Below are 13,033 nucleotides of genomic sequence, written 5' to 3'. Positions count from 1 at the left end.
GTAATCCCAGCACTTTGGGAGGCCGAGGCGGGTGGATCACAAGGTCAGGAGATCGAGACCATCCTGGCTAACATGGTGAAACCCCGTCTCTACTAAAAGTATAAAAAAACTAGCCGGGCGTGGTGGCGGGCGCCTGTAGTCCCAGCTACTCGGAGGCTGAAGCGGGAGAATAGCGTGAACCCAGGAGGCGGAGCTTGCAGTGAGCCGAGATCGCGCCACTGCACTCCAGCCTGGGCCACACAGCAAGACTCCATCTCAAAAAAATAAAATAAAATAAAAACATTCTTTTAGTTATTTGAAATATATTCATCACTTTGTCAGACTCTAGATTACATAGGATACTCTATCACCTATCTAGTATTAAAGACTCTTCCTGGAAATAAGAGGAAATTATTCAAAAAGGGGTTAGTTCTTCCTCTGTCCTGAAGTAGTTCAGTTTTTATTGATAGTTGAGGATAAAATAATCTTTAAAAAAAGTTTCATCCACTTCTGGGCATGTCATGACAAATGGGCTTATCTGAAGCATTGGTTTGACTTTTTTTGTTTTTTTTTTTTTTTTGAGATGGAGTCTCGCTGTGTCGCCCAGGCTGGAGTGCAGTGGCACGATCTCAGCTCCCTGCAACCTCTGCCTCCCGGGTTCAAGCAGTTCTCCTGCCTCAGCCTCCCAAGTAGCTTGCACTGCAGGACCACCACGCCTGGCTAATTTTTGTATTTTTAGCGGAGATGGGAGTTTCACCATGTTGGCCATGGTGGTCTCAAACTCCTGACCTCAAGTGATCCACCCACCTAAGCCTCCCAATGTGCTGGGATTACAGGTGTGAGCCACTGCACCCAGCCTGGTTTGACTTTCAGTGATACTTTTACTTCTTTTAAGTGCATAAAGTAAAAAATACTAAGATAAAGGACACACATTAATTCCTCCTAATTAACATATTTATAGTTTGGAAAAAGTGCTAGAGGTGCTTGCCAGTTCAGTAAATCCCATGCCCAGAATGTGGTTTGTGTTTGTTGAAATGTTCTTAGATTTGGTCATCTTTACTGCTTGCTGTTGTCTTCGTGGGGCCCTGACTGGCCTTGGCATAACTAGGCTGCTAGGGGAATAGTTCTTAGAGAGTCATTTTATGTATTGGATTTTATTCTGATACGTTTTCCTCTCTGAAAGCTGGTTGTTGTTATTTGTTGTTTTTTTCTATCTTAGGTGGTGGTTGACACAGCACAGATTGAGAATAAAGAAGCCTATGCCCCCCAGATCAGTTTAGAAGGCTCTAGAATCGTGGTTCAAGTCCCATCCACATGGTAACGTGCCTCTTACTTTCACCGGAGCCTAAGCTCTCACTGACGTTTGCACATCTTTGAAATGATGGCCTTGTTTTGAACAATCCCCACGCTGGCTGACGCAGCAAGTCTTGCTGCACATGCAGGTTTATGGGCAGCAGTGGTATGTTAGTGGCATGTGTCATGATCATTGGTCTGTGATGAGAAAGCCAAGAGGTCTGAAAAATGATCTCATTGACCATAAGGTAACTAAAATGTTATATATTCTTGGATCATAATGAGCAGTATTATCTTTGTTACTGAGTCTACAGCATTTAAACATAGTATATCATTTTCTCTCACCCAGTGTTCACTAAAGCTGAGTAGAGAACATAGAATTCCTTCTCCTCTGTTCCAACTACAACCCTGATGATCTTGAGCTCATGTTATGACACACCCAATGTCTTTACAAATCTTGGGACAGTCATTTTTAGATATTATATTTGTAACACTTATAATAGATAAAAGATTGTTCTCAATTTTTTTTTTTTTTAAAGTTCCTACAAATCAGAAGAAAATGGTCAAGGGACATGAACAGCTAAGTCAGAAAAGAAGACATATGATCAACAAATAGATTAAGAAAATGTAATGGCCAGGTGTGGTGGCTCACACCTGTAATCCTATCACTTTGGGAGGCCAAGGCAGGCAGATTGCCTGAGGTCAGGAGTTTGAGACCAGCCTGCCCAATGTGGTGAAACCCCATCTCTACTAAAAATACAAAAATTATCCAGGCATGGTGGCGGGGGCCTGTAATCCCAGCTAATCAGGAAGCTGAGGCACAAGAATTGCTTGAACCCGGAAGGTGGAGTTTGCAGTGAATTGAGATTGCACTATTGCACTCCAGCCTGGGCGATAGAGCAAAACTGTCTCAAAAAAATAATAATAATAATCAGAGACAAAGTAAAGAAACCATATGGGGCCAGGTGGGGTGGCTCACACCTGTAATAATTCCAGCACTTTGGAAGGTCGTAGCGGGTGGATTGCCTGAGGTCAGGAGTTCGAGACCAGCCTGGCCAATGTGGCGAAACCCCGTCTCTACTAAAAATACAAAAATTAGCCCAGCATGGTGGCGTGCACCTGTAATCCCAGCTTGAGGCAGGAGAACTGCTTAAGCCTGGGTGACAGAGATTGCAGTGAGCAGAGATCGTGCCACTGCACTCCAGCCTGGGTGACAGAGCGAGACCCCATCTCCCAAAAAAAAAAAAAAATATGATGTCATTTTGCCCAGAATATTGTTAACTTGTTTTAGAGTAACTATACTAAATATAGGGACAATACTAGTTTGAGCCAGACTGTGAAAACAGGCAAAAGGGTTGTTGAATAAATACAGCCTTTCTGGAGGGCAGTTTAGTATATTAGAAGCCTAAAATAATGACCTCAATAATTCCAGTTTTGCCTCTAGAAATTTATCTTTGTGATATGTATTCACATTCAACTATAAGGATGAGCATCATAGTTTTATTAATAAACAGGAAAAATTAAGCATATATTGGAAGGCATTTGCTATTAAAATGGTAATCTGCATGAATATTTAGCTATAAGAGAAAATATTTAAATCATTTAAGTAGGCAGAAATATTAAGGAACAAAGAGGCGCCGTTGGTGCCTATGTGAACTAAAATGGTAGTTGGGTAAGGCATACAAGTTGTATTTAAATCATTTGTTCTTTTTTTTCTTTTTCTTTTCCTTTTTTTTCAAGATGGAGTCTTGGTCTGTCACCCAGGCTGGCGTGCAATGGCGCAGTCTCAGCTCACTGCAGCCTCTTCCGCCTGGGTTCCAGTGATTCTTCTGCCTCAGCCTCTTGGGTAGCTGGGATTACAGGCACACGGCACCACGCCTGGCTAATTTTTGTACTTTAGTAGAGACAGGGTTTCACCATGTTGGCCAGGCTGGTCTTGAACTCCTGATCTCAGGTGATCCACCCGCCTTGGCCTCCCACAGTGCTGGGATTACAGGCGTGAGCCACCGCGCCTGGCCCATTTGTTCTTGAAATGTAAGAGTACAGGCCGGGCGCAGTGGCTCACGATCCCAGCACTTTGGGAGGCCGAGACGGGCGGATCACTAGGTCAGTAGATCGAGACCATCCTGGCTAACACGGTGAAACCCCGTCTCTACTAAAAATACAAAAAACTAGCCGGGCGAGGTGGCGGGTGCCTGTGGTCCCAGCTACTCTGGAGGCTGAGGCAGGAGAATGGCGTAAACCCGGGAGGCGGAGCTTGCAGTGAGCTGAGAGCCGGCCACTGCACTCCAGCCTGGGCGACAGAGCCAGACTCAGTCTCAACAACAACAACAACAAAAAATGTAAGAGTACAATAGTAGATTCTGTAAAAAATGTTTAGAGTCTATGAATATATTAAGTAAAGATTGGCAGTTCACTTTGTGTCCTAAAACCTCCCTTCTATAAGTACTCTGCCACCAAAAAGTTTTTATGTTTTTAAATTAATTTTTTTTTGGTAGAGACTAGATCTCACGCTGTCCCCTAGACTGGAGGGCAGTGGTGTGATCATGGCTTTCTGTAGCCTTGAACTCCTGGTCTCGAGCAATCCTACCACCCTAGCCTCTCAAGTAGCTGGGACTACAGGCATGCGCCACCATGCCCGGCTAATTTTTAAATTTTTTTGTAGAGATGAGGTCTCACTATATTGGCCAGCATGGTCTGAAATGCGTGGGTTCAAGTGATCCCACTGCCTTGGCCTCCCAAAGTGCTGGGATTGCAGGCATGAGCTACTGTACCTGGCCCAAAATTTTAAGTTAATTATAGGGTGGCATACTGTGTCCTGAAATTAATGGTAATTTATACACATATTTTCATTTCTATCAAACAGTAAACCAGAGGCTCACTTTTCTGTAAGATTTTTGTGTTCCTAAATTCTTTTTTTTTTTTCTTTTGTAGTCAGTGTTCTACTGAAATGTGTTCCTGAATTTTTTTTTTTTTGAGATAGTTTTGTTCTTGTTGCCCAGGCTGGAGTGCAATGGCACTGTCTCGGCTCACTGCAACCTCCGTCTCCTGGGTTCAAATGATTTTCCTGCCTCAGCTTCCTTAGTAGCTGGGATTACAGGCACCCACCTGCATGCCCAGCTAATGATTTTTGTATTTTTAGTAGAGATGGGGTTTCACCATGTTAACCAAGCTGGTCTCAAACTCATGACCTTGGGTAATCCACCCGCCTTGGCTTCCCAAAGTGCTGGGATTACAGGCGTGAGCCACTGCACCCGGCCCTGAATTCTTAAATTTTTCCAATTCAGGCTGTCATTGGAAAATGTTAAAACTTAATCAGAATTCTCATTTTGAAGAAAACAGTTTGAACTTTTGGATGGTTGGGTGAATATAAACAGCCAATGCAAAAATGGCTAACACTTCGGTTTATTTTGCAAACTCTCCCTGTGGGGTTGATTTCCTTTGTAACTCATTGCACCCCCACAAAAAAGACCTTGTAGACTGTGAGTCCTTGCAGAGGCTCCCTCTGCTGGCTGCTTTTGGTAATTTTGCAAAATTTTAATTCTTTTGTTTTTTTCAAATTACAGAATACTGTATGTGCTTGTTGGGAAGAATACAAACAGAAATGATTGCTTTACTCCACCAGGAGAAAAAGGATATTGCTATCTATCCATGCTTCATTTCACTGAATATTTACTGAATACTTATTGTGTACCAGACACTGTTCTGGGCTCTGGGAATTTAATTTTGAGCAAGACACACAGGGTCCCTGCTCCTCATAAACCAACTTGAGAATAGAGAAGGGGGAGACAGCTGTTAAGTATAAGAGATGAGTTCAAACACAGGCAGGCATATGATGGAAATGAGAGGAGAGTGCCAATATATGATAGAGAATAAGTGAGATAGAGATTGGGGGGAGACTTTTAGATGAGTCAGTCTGGAAGGGGTTCTGACGATATGACGTTGGATTTGAGAGGAGCCTGCCATGGAGAGAGCAGATGGGGAGCACACTTCAGGCAGAAGGAATGCCAGTGCAGAGGCTTCAGGAGTGAACCAGCATGGAACGAGATGCACTAGGTGGTGATAAGGACGGGAAGTTATAGATGTCAAGACTTGCAGGGCCCTTGAGGGAACTGGGCTTTTAATCTAAGAACAGGTACAGGGTTTTAAGCAAGTCTTGATGACTTGTCAGCAGAATGGGTTTAGCCACTTAAGGGCATTTTATTGATCAGCTCAAGACTGATGAATAAAATAAAAATGCCAGTTTGTTGATTGTTGATTTTTCAGAAAGATTAATTATTATCACCAGGAACTGTAGTACTCTTTTCTGCATGGCCAACAAATGCTTTCCTAGTGGGCAAACATGTGACAAGCCAAGTCACAACGAGACTTGGCTTGGGAACAAGAGCAAATGTGTGCTGATTATCAGTGATTCCAGACGGAGAGAATTGGGTGCACTGAACCCTGGGCAGGCTCAGTTGCCAAGATTCTCTCTGAGGAGTCCAAGGTCTAGCTGGGCACTAGCAGAGCTTGCGTTGTTGTTCACCCTTTCCTGTGCTTCAGAGCCTGGCTGACTCTCATTTCATGCTCTTATGCATTTCTTTGATACATTTCTTCCCAAGTCCAAGTCATGTTAGGGAGTACTGCTACCTCCTTGGGTGACTTTGCAAGTGTTGAGTTCACCATTTAGCTCCTAGAGTGCCCAGGTTTTGGCAGACATCATCTTCCTAGTAGACCTGTGCTGCTCAGACTGGTTTCCCTCTCAGAAAAGGGCTCTTGGCTGGACCAAGTGGGTCACACCTGTAATCCTAGCACTTTGGGAGGCTGAGGCAGGAGGATCACCTGAGCTAAGGAGTTCAGGACCAGCCTGAGCAACATAGTGAGACCCCGTCTCTACAAAAAAATTAAAAAATTAGCCGGGTGCGGTGGCACATGCCTGTAGTCCCTGCTACTTGGGAGGCTGACATGGGAAGATGGCTTGAGCCCAGGAGGTTGAGGATGCAGTGAACTTTGATCACACCACTGCAATCCAGCCTTGAGGACAGAGTGGGACTCTGTCTCAAAAAAAGGTTGGGGGGCTCTTGGTGTAGGTACCCTGAATGGACAGTGGAGACCCAAATGATAAGAAGCAGTTGGCCATATCCAAATCTCAGGAAAGAGAAATTCGGGCAAAGGCAGCAGCAAGAACAAAGGTCCTAGGTGTGGACAAACCCATCCAGGGAAACAGAAGGCCTCACGGCTGGGACAAGGTGGAAGGGCTGGGCACAGAGGGCTTTGAGGACTGTGGTGAGGGTTTAGATTTTATTTCAATCACGATGAGATGCCGTTGAAGGGTTTTAAGTAGGGGAGTGATGTGCTCTGATTGGCACTACGGGAAGCTCGCTCTGGCTGCTATGTGAAGGATGGGCTTTGGAGGTACAGGAGTAGAGAAAAAGAGACCAGGTGAGAGCTTGGTCCTGAAACCCAGGAGTGGTGGTTTCCTGAAGCAGGGGGTTCATAAACAAGGTGGTGAGAAGTGCTTGGATTCTGGATGTGTTTTATAAGAAGAGCTGTCAGGATTCACTGATGGATTGCATGCAAGATGTGAGGAACTAGAGAGGATGTGTAAGTTTTGTGGTAGACAGTTGTGTTGTTTACTTATTGGAGAAGTCAGCAGGAATCAGAATGTCTGAGCTAGCACAGACCCCACAGGTTAAGGGCTCAGCCCTGCAAGGCTACTTCCCACTTCAGATGCCATCCACAAGTCCCAGGTGGTCACCCGACTTCTAACCAATTGGCTATAAGTTGAGGGTTCCCATAACCTCCAGGTTTGATATTTTGCTATAATGTCTCACAGAACTCAGTGAAACATTTAATTACATTTATGGTTTGTTATAAAGGATATTATAGCAGATATACAGCCAGGTGAAGAGGTGCATAGGGTGCAGTGTGTAGGATGGGGCCCCGAGCCTCCATGCCCTTGCCAGGTGTGCCCCATGCCCAGCACCTCAGTGTGTTCACCAGCGTGGAAGTTCTCAGAACCCGATGATCTAATGATTTTTATGGAGGCTTCATCATATAAGCAAGTCATCTTATTAGAACAAAAGACACTATCATCCGGGAAATCTCAAGGGTTTTAGGAGCTCTGTATGAGGAACTGGAGGCAGAGACCAAATATATATTCTGATATCACGAGACCTCAGACCCTTTTGCTTCCTCCTCCTCTTGTGGAGCAGTGAGTTCCAGGGTCAGCCCTGTTGTTTTCTCCGTGTTCTTACAGTTACTGAATTTTTGTTGGGCGCGAGAAGTACATAAAAGTTGTAGCCTTTTCTATGAGACCTGCTTGAAACACCTTTGCAGAGAAGGGCAGCCAAGACTAATGCAGCCTAATCTGTGCCTAGGTGCCTGAAAGAAGACCCTGCCACCATGTCCCTGCTGCAGAGAAGCCTTGATCCTGAGAAGACCCTGGGTCTGGTGGATGTGCTCTACACAGCCGTGCTGGACCTAAACCGCTGGAGGGCTGGAAGGTTGGTGTCTGTGCGGGTCACTTAAATTGTCTGTGGTTTGCATTTAGATGCATACTGAGGGGACAGTGTGACTATGCACAATTTCATGTGTGCTTGTGTCACTGATAGTATGCGGTATTGTAAATAAGGCAATACGGACTTTTCAGTAACTTTTATTTTCAGAATAATTTAAAACCTGCAGCAAAGTGGCAAGAATGATACAAAGAACTGCTCCATGCCCTGTACCCAGATAATCCTATTTGCTAACATTTTTGCCTTCCTTTGTTTTGTCATTTGAGAGGAAGTCCATCAAGAGGACTTTTAACTCATATTCTCGTTATGAATTAAGAACAGAGAAATGTTTAGAAAATTTACTTATGTCTTTTAGAATTTGTTTTCTTTTTCAATCCGTTCTCTCAGGTTGAACTTGAAAAATGTGTATACATCTGGTAGGAGCCTTAAACATCTAGCCATGGCCCCTCTCCCTTTTCTTTTCTTTTCTTTTTTTTTTCTTTCTTTTCTGTCTTGGTCTTTGTGTTTGGTTTTGTCGTCTTGTCTTTATAGGATCTGGCTCTGTCACCCAGCCAGGCTGGAGTGTAGTGGTGCAATCTCAGCTCACTGCAGCCTCCCCCAGCTCCTGGGCTCACGTCATCCTCCTACCTCAGCCTCCCGAGTAGCTGGGATTACAGGTGTGCGCCATGATGCCCAGCCAATTTTTGTATTTTTCGTGAAGATGGGGTTTCGCCATGTTGGCCAGGCTGGTATCAAACTCCTGACCTCAAGTGATCTGCCTGCCTTGACCTCCCAAAGTGCTGGGATTACAGGCGTGAGCCACCATGCCCAACCTTTTCTCCCTTTCTTAACTCATGAGTACACAAAGGCCAGAATAGTGAAGTGACTTTTTCAGGGCCACACAGCCTTCACCTGCCTCAGCTCCTGCCCCATGCCCTTTCGCTCTGTAGGGCTCCATTTTAGTATGGGGAAAATGTGCTCAGGAAACTTTGAAAGTCACAGCCATCTTTTGGGACAACTTTGGTCCATAGTATCCCTGCATCCCCCCACCACCTCCCTCTGCTTTGTGGAGTTGTCCATTGTCCCTCTGCTGTATTTGCATGGCTGTAGCCCCTGTCCTCCAGGTACAAAGCTAGCTTCTGCAAGTTGCATCCCCACATCTAGCCATGCTTTCCTCTCCTGTGCCACCATTAGAGGATTTCACTCAATCACACTCCTCAGGCCAGAATCCTAGCAGAACTTCCAGTCCTGCGTTAGACACTGTAGATTTCATACTCTCCAAACCCCTGGGTGTTCATTTATTTATAAAATAAGTGAACCTGATACCAACCAGAGAGGTTTTTCTTGCTCTCAACACCATTCTTAAATACAAAGAGGTCCATTCTATTATTTTATATATTTGTCTTTTTTTTTTTTTTTTTAACAAATTTCTGTTTAAATAGGGAGCAAGCTTTACCCTGCATACAGATCCAGCTGCAAAGGGAGATCTGTGATTTTGGCAACCAGGCTGACCTGCCTTCTGGAAATGGAAACAAATCTTCAGGTGGCCTGCAGAAGACATTCTCCAAACTGACATCCCGGTTCACCAAGAAAGCTTCGTGTACTAGCTCCAGCAGCAGCACAAATTATTCCATCCAAAATACCCCTTCTAAAAACATCTTCATAGCTGGATGTTCAGAAGAGAAGGCCAAAATGCCTGGCAATATTGATACAAGGTTACAAAGCATTTTGAACATTGGCAATTTCCCCAGGACTACAGACCCTTCACAGTCAGCTCAGAATTCCAGTAATCCAGTGGCCAATGGCTTTCTCATGGAGAGGCGTGAGAACTTCCTGCATGGAGATGATGGCAAGGATGAGAAGGGTATGAACTTACCAACTGATCAGGAAATGCAAGAGGTGATAGATTTTCTCTCGGGCTTTAACATGGGCCAGTCACATCAGGGCTCTCCATTGGTGACAAGGCGTAATTCTGCTGCCACAGCCATGGTGACTGAGCAGAAGGCAGGAGCCATGCAGCCACAGCAGCCGTCACTGCCCGTGCCCCCTCCACCACGGGCACCCCAGGCTGGGGCACACACACCTCTGACACCCCAGCCGGGACTGGCACCTCAGCAGCAGTCCCCAAAGCAGCAACAACCTCAAGTCCAATACTACCAACACCTACTCCAGCCCATTGGACCGCAGCAGCCCCCGCCCCAGCCTCGGGCACCTGGGAAATGGGTACATGGCTCATCCCAACAGCCAGGGCAGACTGTTGGAGCAGGTCTGTCTCCTCTTGGTCAGTGGCCTGGCATATCTGATCTCAGTTCTGACTTGTACAGCTTGGGTCTGGTGAGCAGCTATATGGATAACGTGATGTCAGAGGTTCTGGGACAGAAGCCGCAGGGACCTAGAAATAACACATGGCCAAACCGTGACCAAAGCGATGGAGTCTTTGGAATGCTGGGAGAGATTCTGCCTTTCGATCCTGCAGGTATGTGAGGCCTCCCACCCCTCGCCCAGTGTCAACAGCAAACGCAACTGCTGAGGTCTTCCCAGGGCTTGTCTACCGCAGCCTTACTTGTGAAGGTGAAATCACTTAATCCCCCTTTACGACCCTTTCTCAGTGTGGAGGCGAGTGTGGGGCAGATCTAGCAAGAGTGGGAAACAGTGGTGAGAAAGGGGCTGAGAACGTGAGTGGACTATTTTTCTTACTTTATGGAGAACAGAACTGAGGCTAAGAGAGGTTACTTGAATAGCTCAAAGTCCCATAGTTCAAGTGGGCTCCAGTCTAGGCCTGCCCACTCCCAGTAGCCAAGATCAACAGTCTTTTGTGGGGTGCTTTTTTCCTGATTATATAACCTGTTCTTTGCGATGCTTTTTTTTTTGCCTAAACTCTAGGGCTTATGATAGGTGACAGACACCCTCCTGCCTTCATAGAAAACAACTTTTCCTGGCCTAGACAACGAAAATACCACCAGAGTCATCTTAAGAAATTAGAGAAGAAATTTACAAACAAGAACAAACTAGGAGGAGGAATTAAGGGGGAAAAGCCAAAAATAAGTAAATTAAAAAGAAAAATAGAGTAGAAATTGCAAATAACTCTAAAGGATCTTTGGAAGACCAATAAAATATATAAGCCAATTTATTCTAAGCTTGATTAAGAGAGAACAAAGAGAAACAAAATTAGGAAATAGGATACATTAAAAGCACTTTAGTGGCTCATGCCTGTAATCCCAGCACTTTGAGAGGCTGAGGTGGGAGGATCACTTGAGGCCAGGAGTTCAAGACCAGCCTGGTCAACATCACAAAACCCTCATCTCTAAACAAAAAATCAGCTGGGTGTGGTGGTGCTTAGGAAGCTGCAGCAGTAGCATCCTTTGACCCCAGGATTTTGAGGCTGCAGTGAGCTGTGATCATGCTACTACACCCCAGCCTGGATGACAGAGAGAGAGACCCTATTTCAAAAAAAAGCCACTTTAAGTCATTACCATCTAAGACTTAATAGCAATACATTTGGAAACTCAGCAGAAAATCGATTCTTTCCTAGCAAAATAGGCATTACAAAATTATACCAAGAAGTGGAAAACCTGGCCGGGCACGCTGTCTCATGCCTGTAATTCCAGCACTTTGGAAGGCTGAGGTAGGCAGATTGCAGGAGGCCAGGAGTTCAAGACCAGTTTGGCCAACATAGTTCTACAAAAAATAAAAAATTAGCCGGGTGTGGTGGCACATGCCTGTAGTCCCAGCGCCTTGAGGCTGAGGTGGGAAGATCGCTTGAGCTCAGGAGGTTGAGGCTGCAGTGAGCCATGATCACACCACAGCAGCCCAGCCTGGGCAACAAAGTGAGACTCTGTCTCTAAAAAATAAGTAAATAAATGAAAAACAAAAAAGACTATCTACCAAAAGCTAATAGCAAATAGTGCCTTATATAATGAAACAAAAATCATTTCAGTTAATATCAGGAATCAGACAAGGGCAACTGTTATCACCTGTAGCATGTAACTTTGTCTTGGACTTCACAGCAAATGCAGCAAGACAAAAAGCAATGAAATAAGTGGTCCAAGCTTTGGAAAATGAGAGAAATTTGGAAAATGAGTAAGAGAATTTGGTAACATAGGTACATGCAAACTTTTTTCTCTAATTAAATGGCAAAAGGCATACAGAAGTAGAAAATGTATTTCATTCACAGGTGAGTACTGTGAAATGTTACAAATAAGTATAGCAAATACTTGTACAAGTAAATCCCCACCAGAAGAGATTCCTTGCTGAAACACCCCCGCACTTGTTACAGGAGGGAAGTTAATGCTGGGGTTAACACTCCTTTTTTTTTTTTTTTTTTTTTTTTTTATTGAAACAGAGTCTCGTGTTGTTGCCCAGGCTGGAGTGCAGTGGCGCGATCTCCGTTCACTGCAACCTCTGCCTCCTGGGTTCAAGTGATTCTCCTGCCTCAGCCTCCTGAGTAGCTGGGACTACAGGCACCCACCACCACACCCGGCTAATTTTTATGTTTTTAGTAGAGACAGGGTTTTGCCATGTTGGTCAAGCTGGTCTTGACCTCCTGATCTCCGGTGATCCACCCACCTCAGCCTCCCAAAGTGCTGAGATTACAGGTGTGAGCCACCGCACCTGACCATTGCTCGTGTCTTCTGAAAATTCTTCATGCCACTGCTCCTGCTTTCTTGTGCTTGCTCCCCCTGGGTGGATGGATATAGGAAATCCTTGTGCCTGCAACCCTGGGCCACAAGAAGGGTAAACACCTCCATCCTGCTAAGAAACAGCAAGCCCACTGGCTACCACCCACTGCTGTGGGCACAGTGCTTTTTCTCTGATCATAAATGGTCTGTACATTTTTTGACTGTCATGTAACTAAATTCAGAATATAAACAGTATTTGTCAGAATCGTATCATATTTGAGGCCGGGCGCAGTGGCTCACGCCTGTAGTCTCAGCAGTTTGAGAGGCTGAGGCCAGCAGATTGCTTGAGGCCAGGAGTTCAAGACCAGCCTGGCCAATATGGTGAAACCCCGTCTCTACCAAAAGTACAAAAAAATTAGCCAGGTGTGGTAGTCCCAACCACCTGGGAGGCTGAGGCACGAGAATTACTTCAACCCGGGAGGCAGAGGTTGCAGTGAGCTGAGATGGCACCACTGCACTCCAGCTTGGATAACTAGAGTGAGACTCTTGTCTAAAAAAAAAATTTTTTTTTAAGGCCGGGCGCGGTGGCTCACGCCTGTAATCCCAGCACTTTGGGAGGCCGAGGCGGGCGGATCACGAGGTCAGGAGATCGAGACCATCCTGGCT

At 45.3% G+C, this 13,033-nt stretch overlaps 1 protein-coding gene across 1 annotated transcript in view; it reads left to right on the top strand.

Annotated features, from left to right (window-relative positions):
- KIAA0355 (KIAA0355 ortholog) overlaps positions 1 to 13,033 on the top strand; it is a 96,932-nt gene that overhangs the window by 74,146 nt on the left and 9,753 nt on the right. The window contains exons 9-11 of the mRNA XM_011982308.1: positions 1,199 to 1,296; positions 7,632 to 7,757; positions 9,191 to 10,224. Of these exons, the coding sequence (XP_011837698.1) occupies positions 1,199 to 1,296; positions 7,632 to 7,757; positions 9,191 to 10,224 (1,258 nt within the window). The remainder of the gene's footprint in view (positions 1 to 1,198; positions 1,297 to 7,631; positions 7,758 to 9,190; positions 10,225 to 13,033) is intronic.

Source organism: Mandrillus leucophaeus, unplaced genomic scaffold (assembly GCF_000951045.1).
Source record: "Mandrillus leucophaeus isolate KB7577 unplaced genomic scaffold, Mleu.le_1.0 Scaffold238, whole genome shotgun sequence".
Taxonomy (NCBI): domain Eukaryota; kingdom Metazoa; phylum Chordata; class Mammalia; order Primates; family Cercopithecidae; genus Mandrillus; species Mandrillus leucophaeus.
The sequence above is the reverse complement of the archived record's forward strand: the minus strand, read 5'-3'. Positions and strand labels throughout refer to the sequence as shown.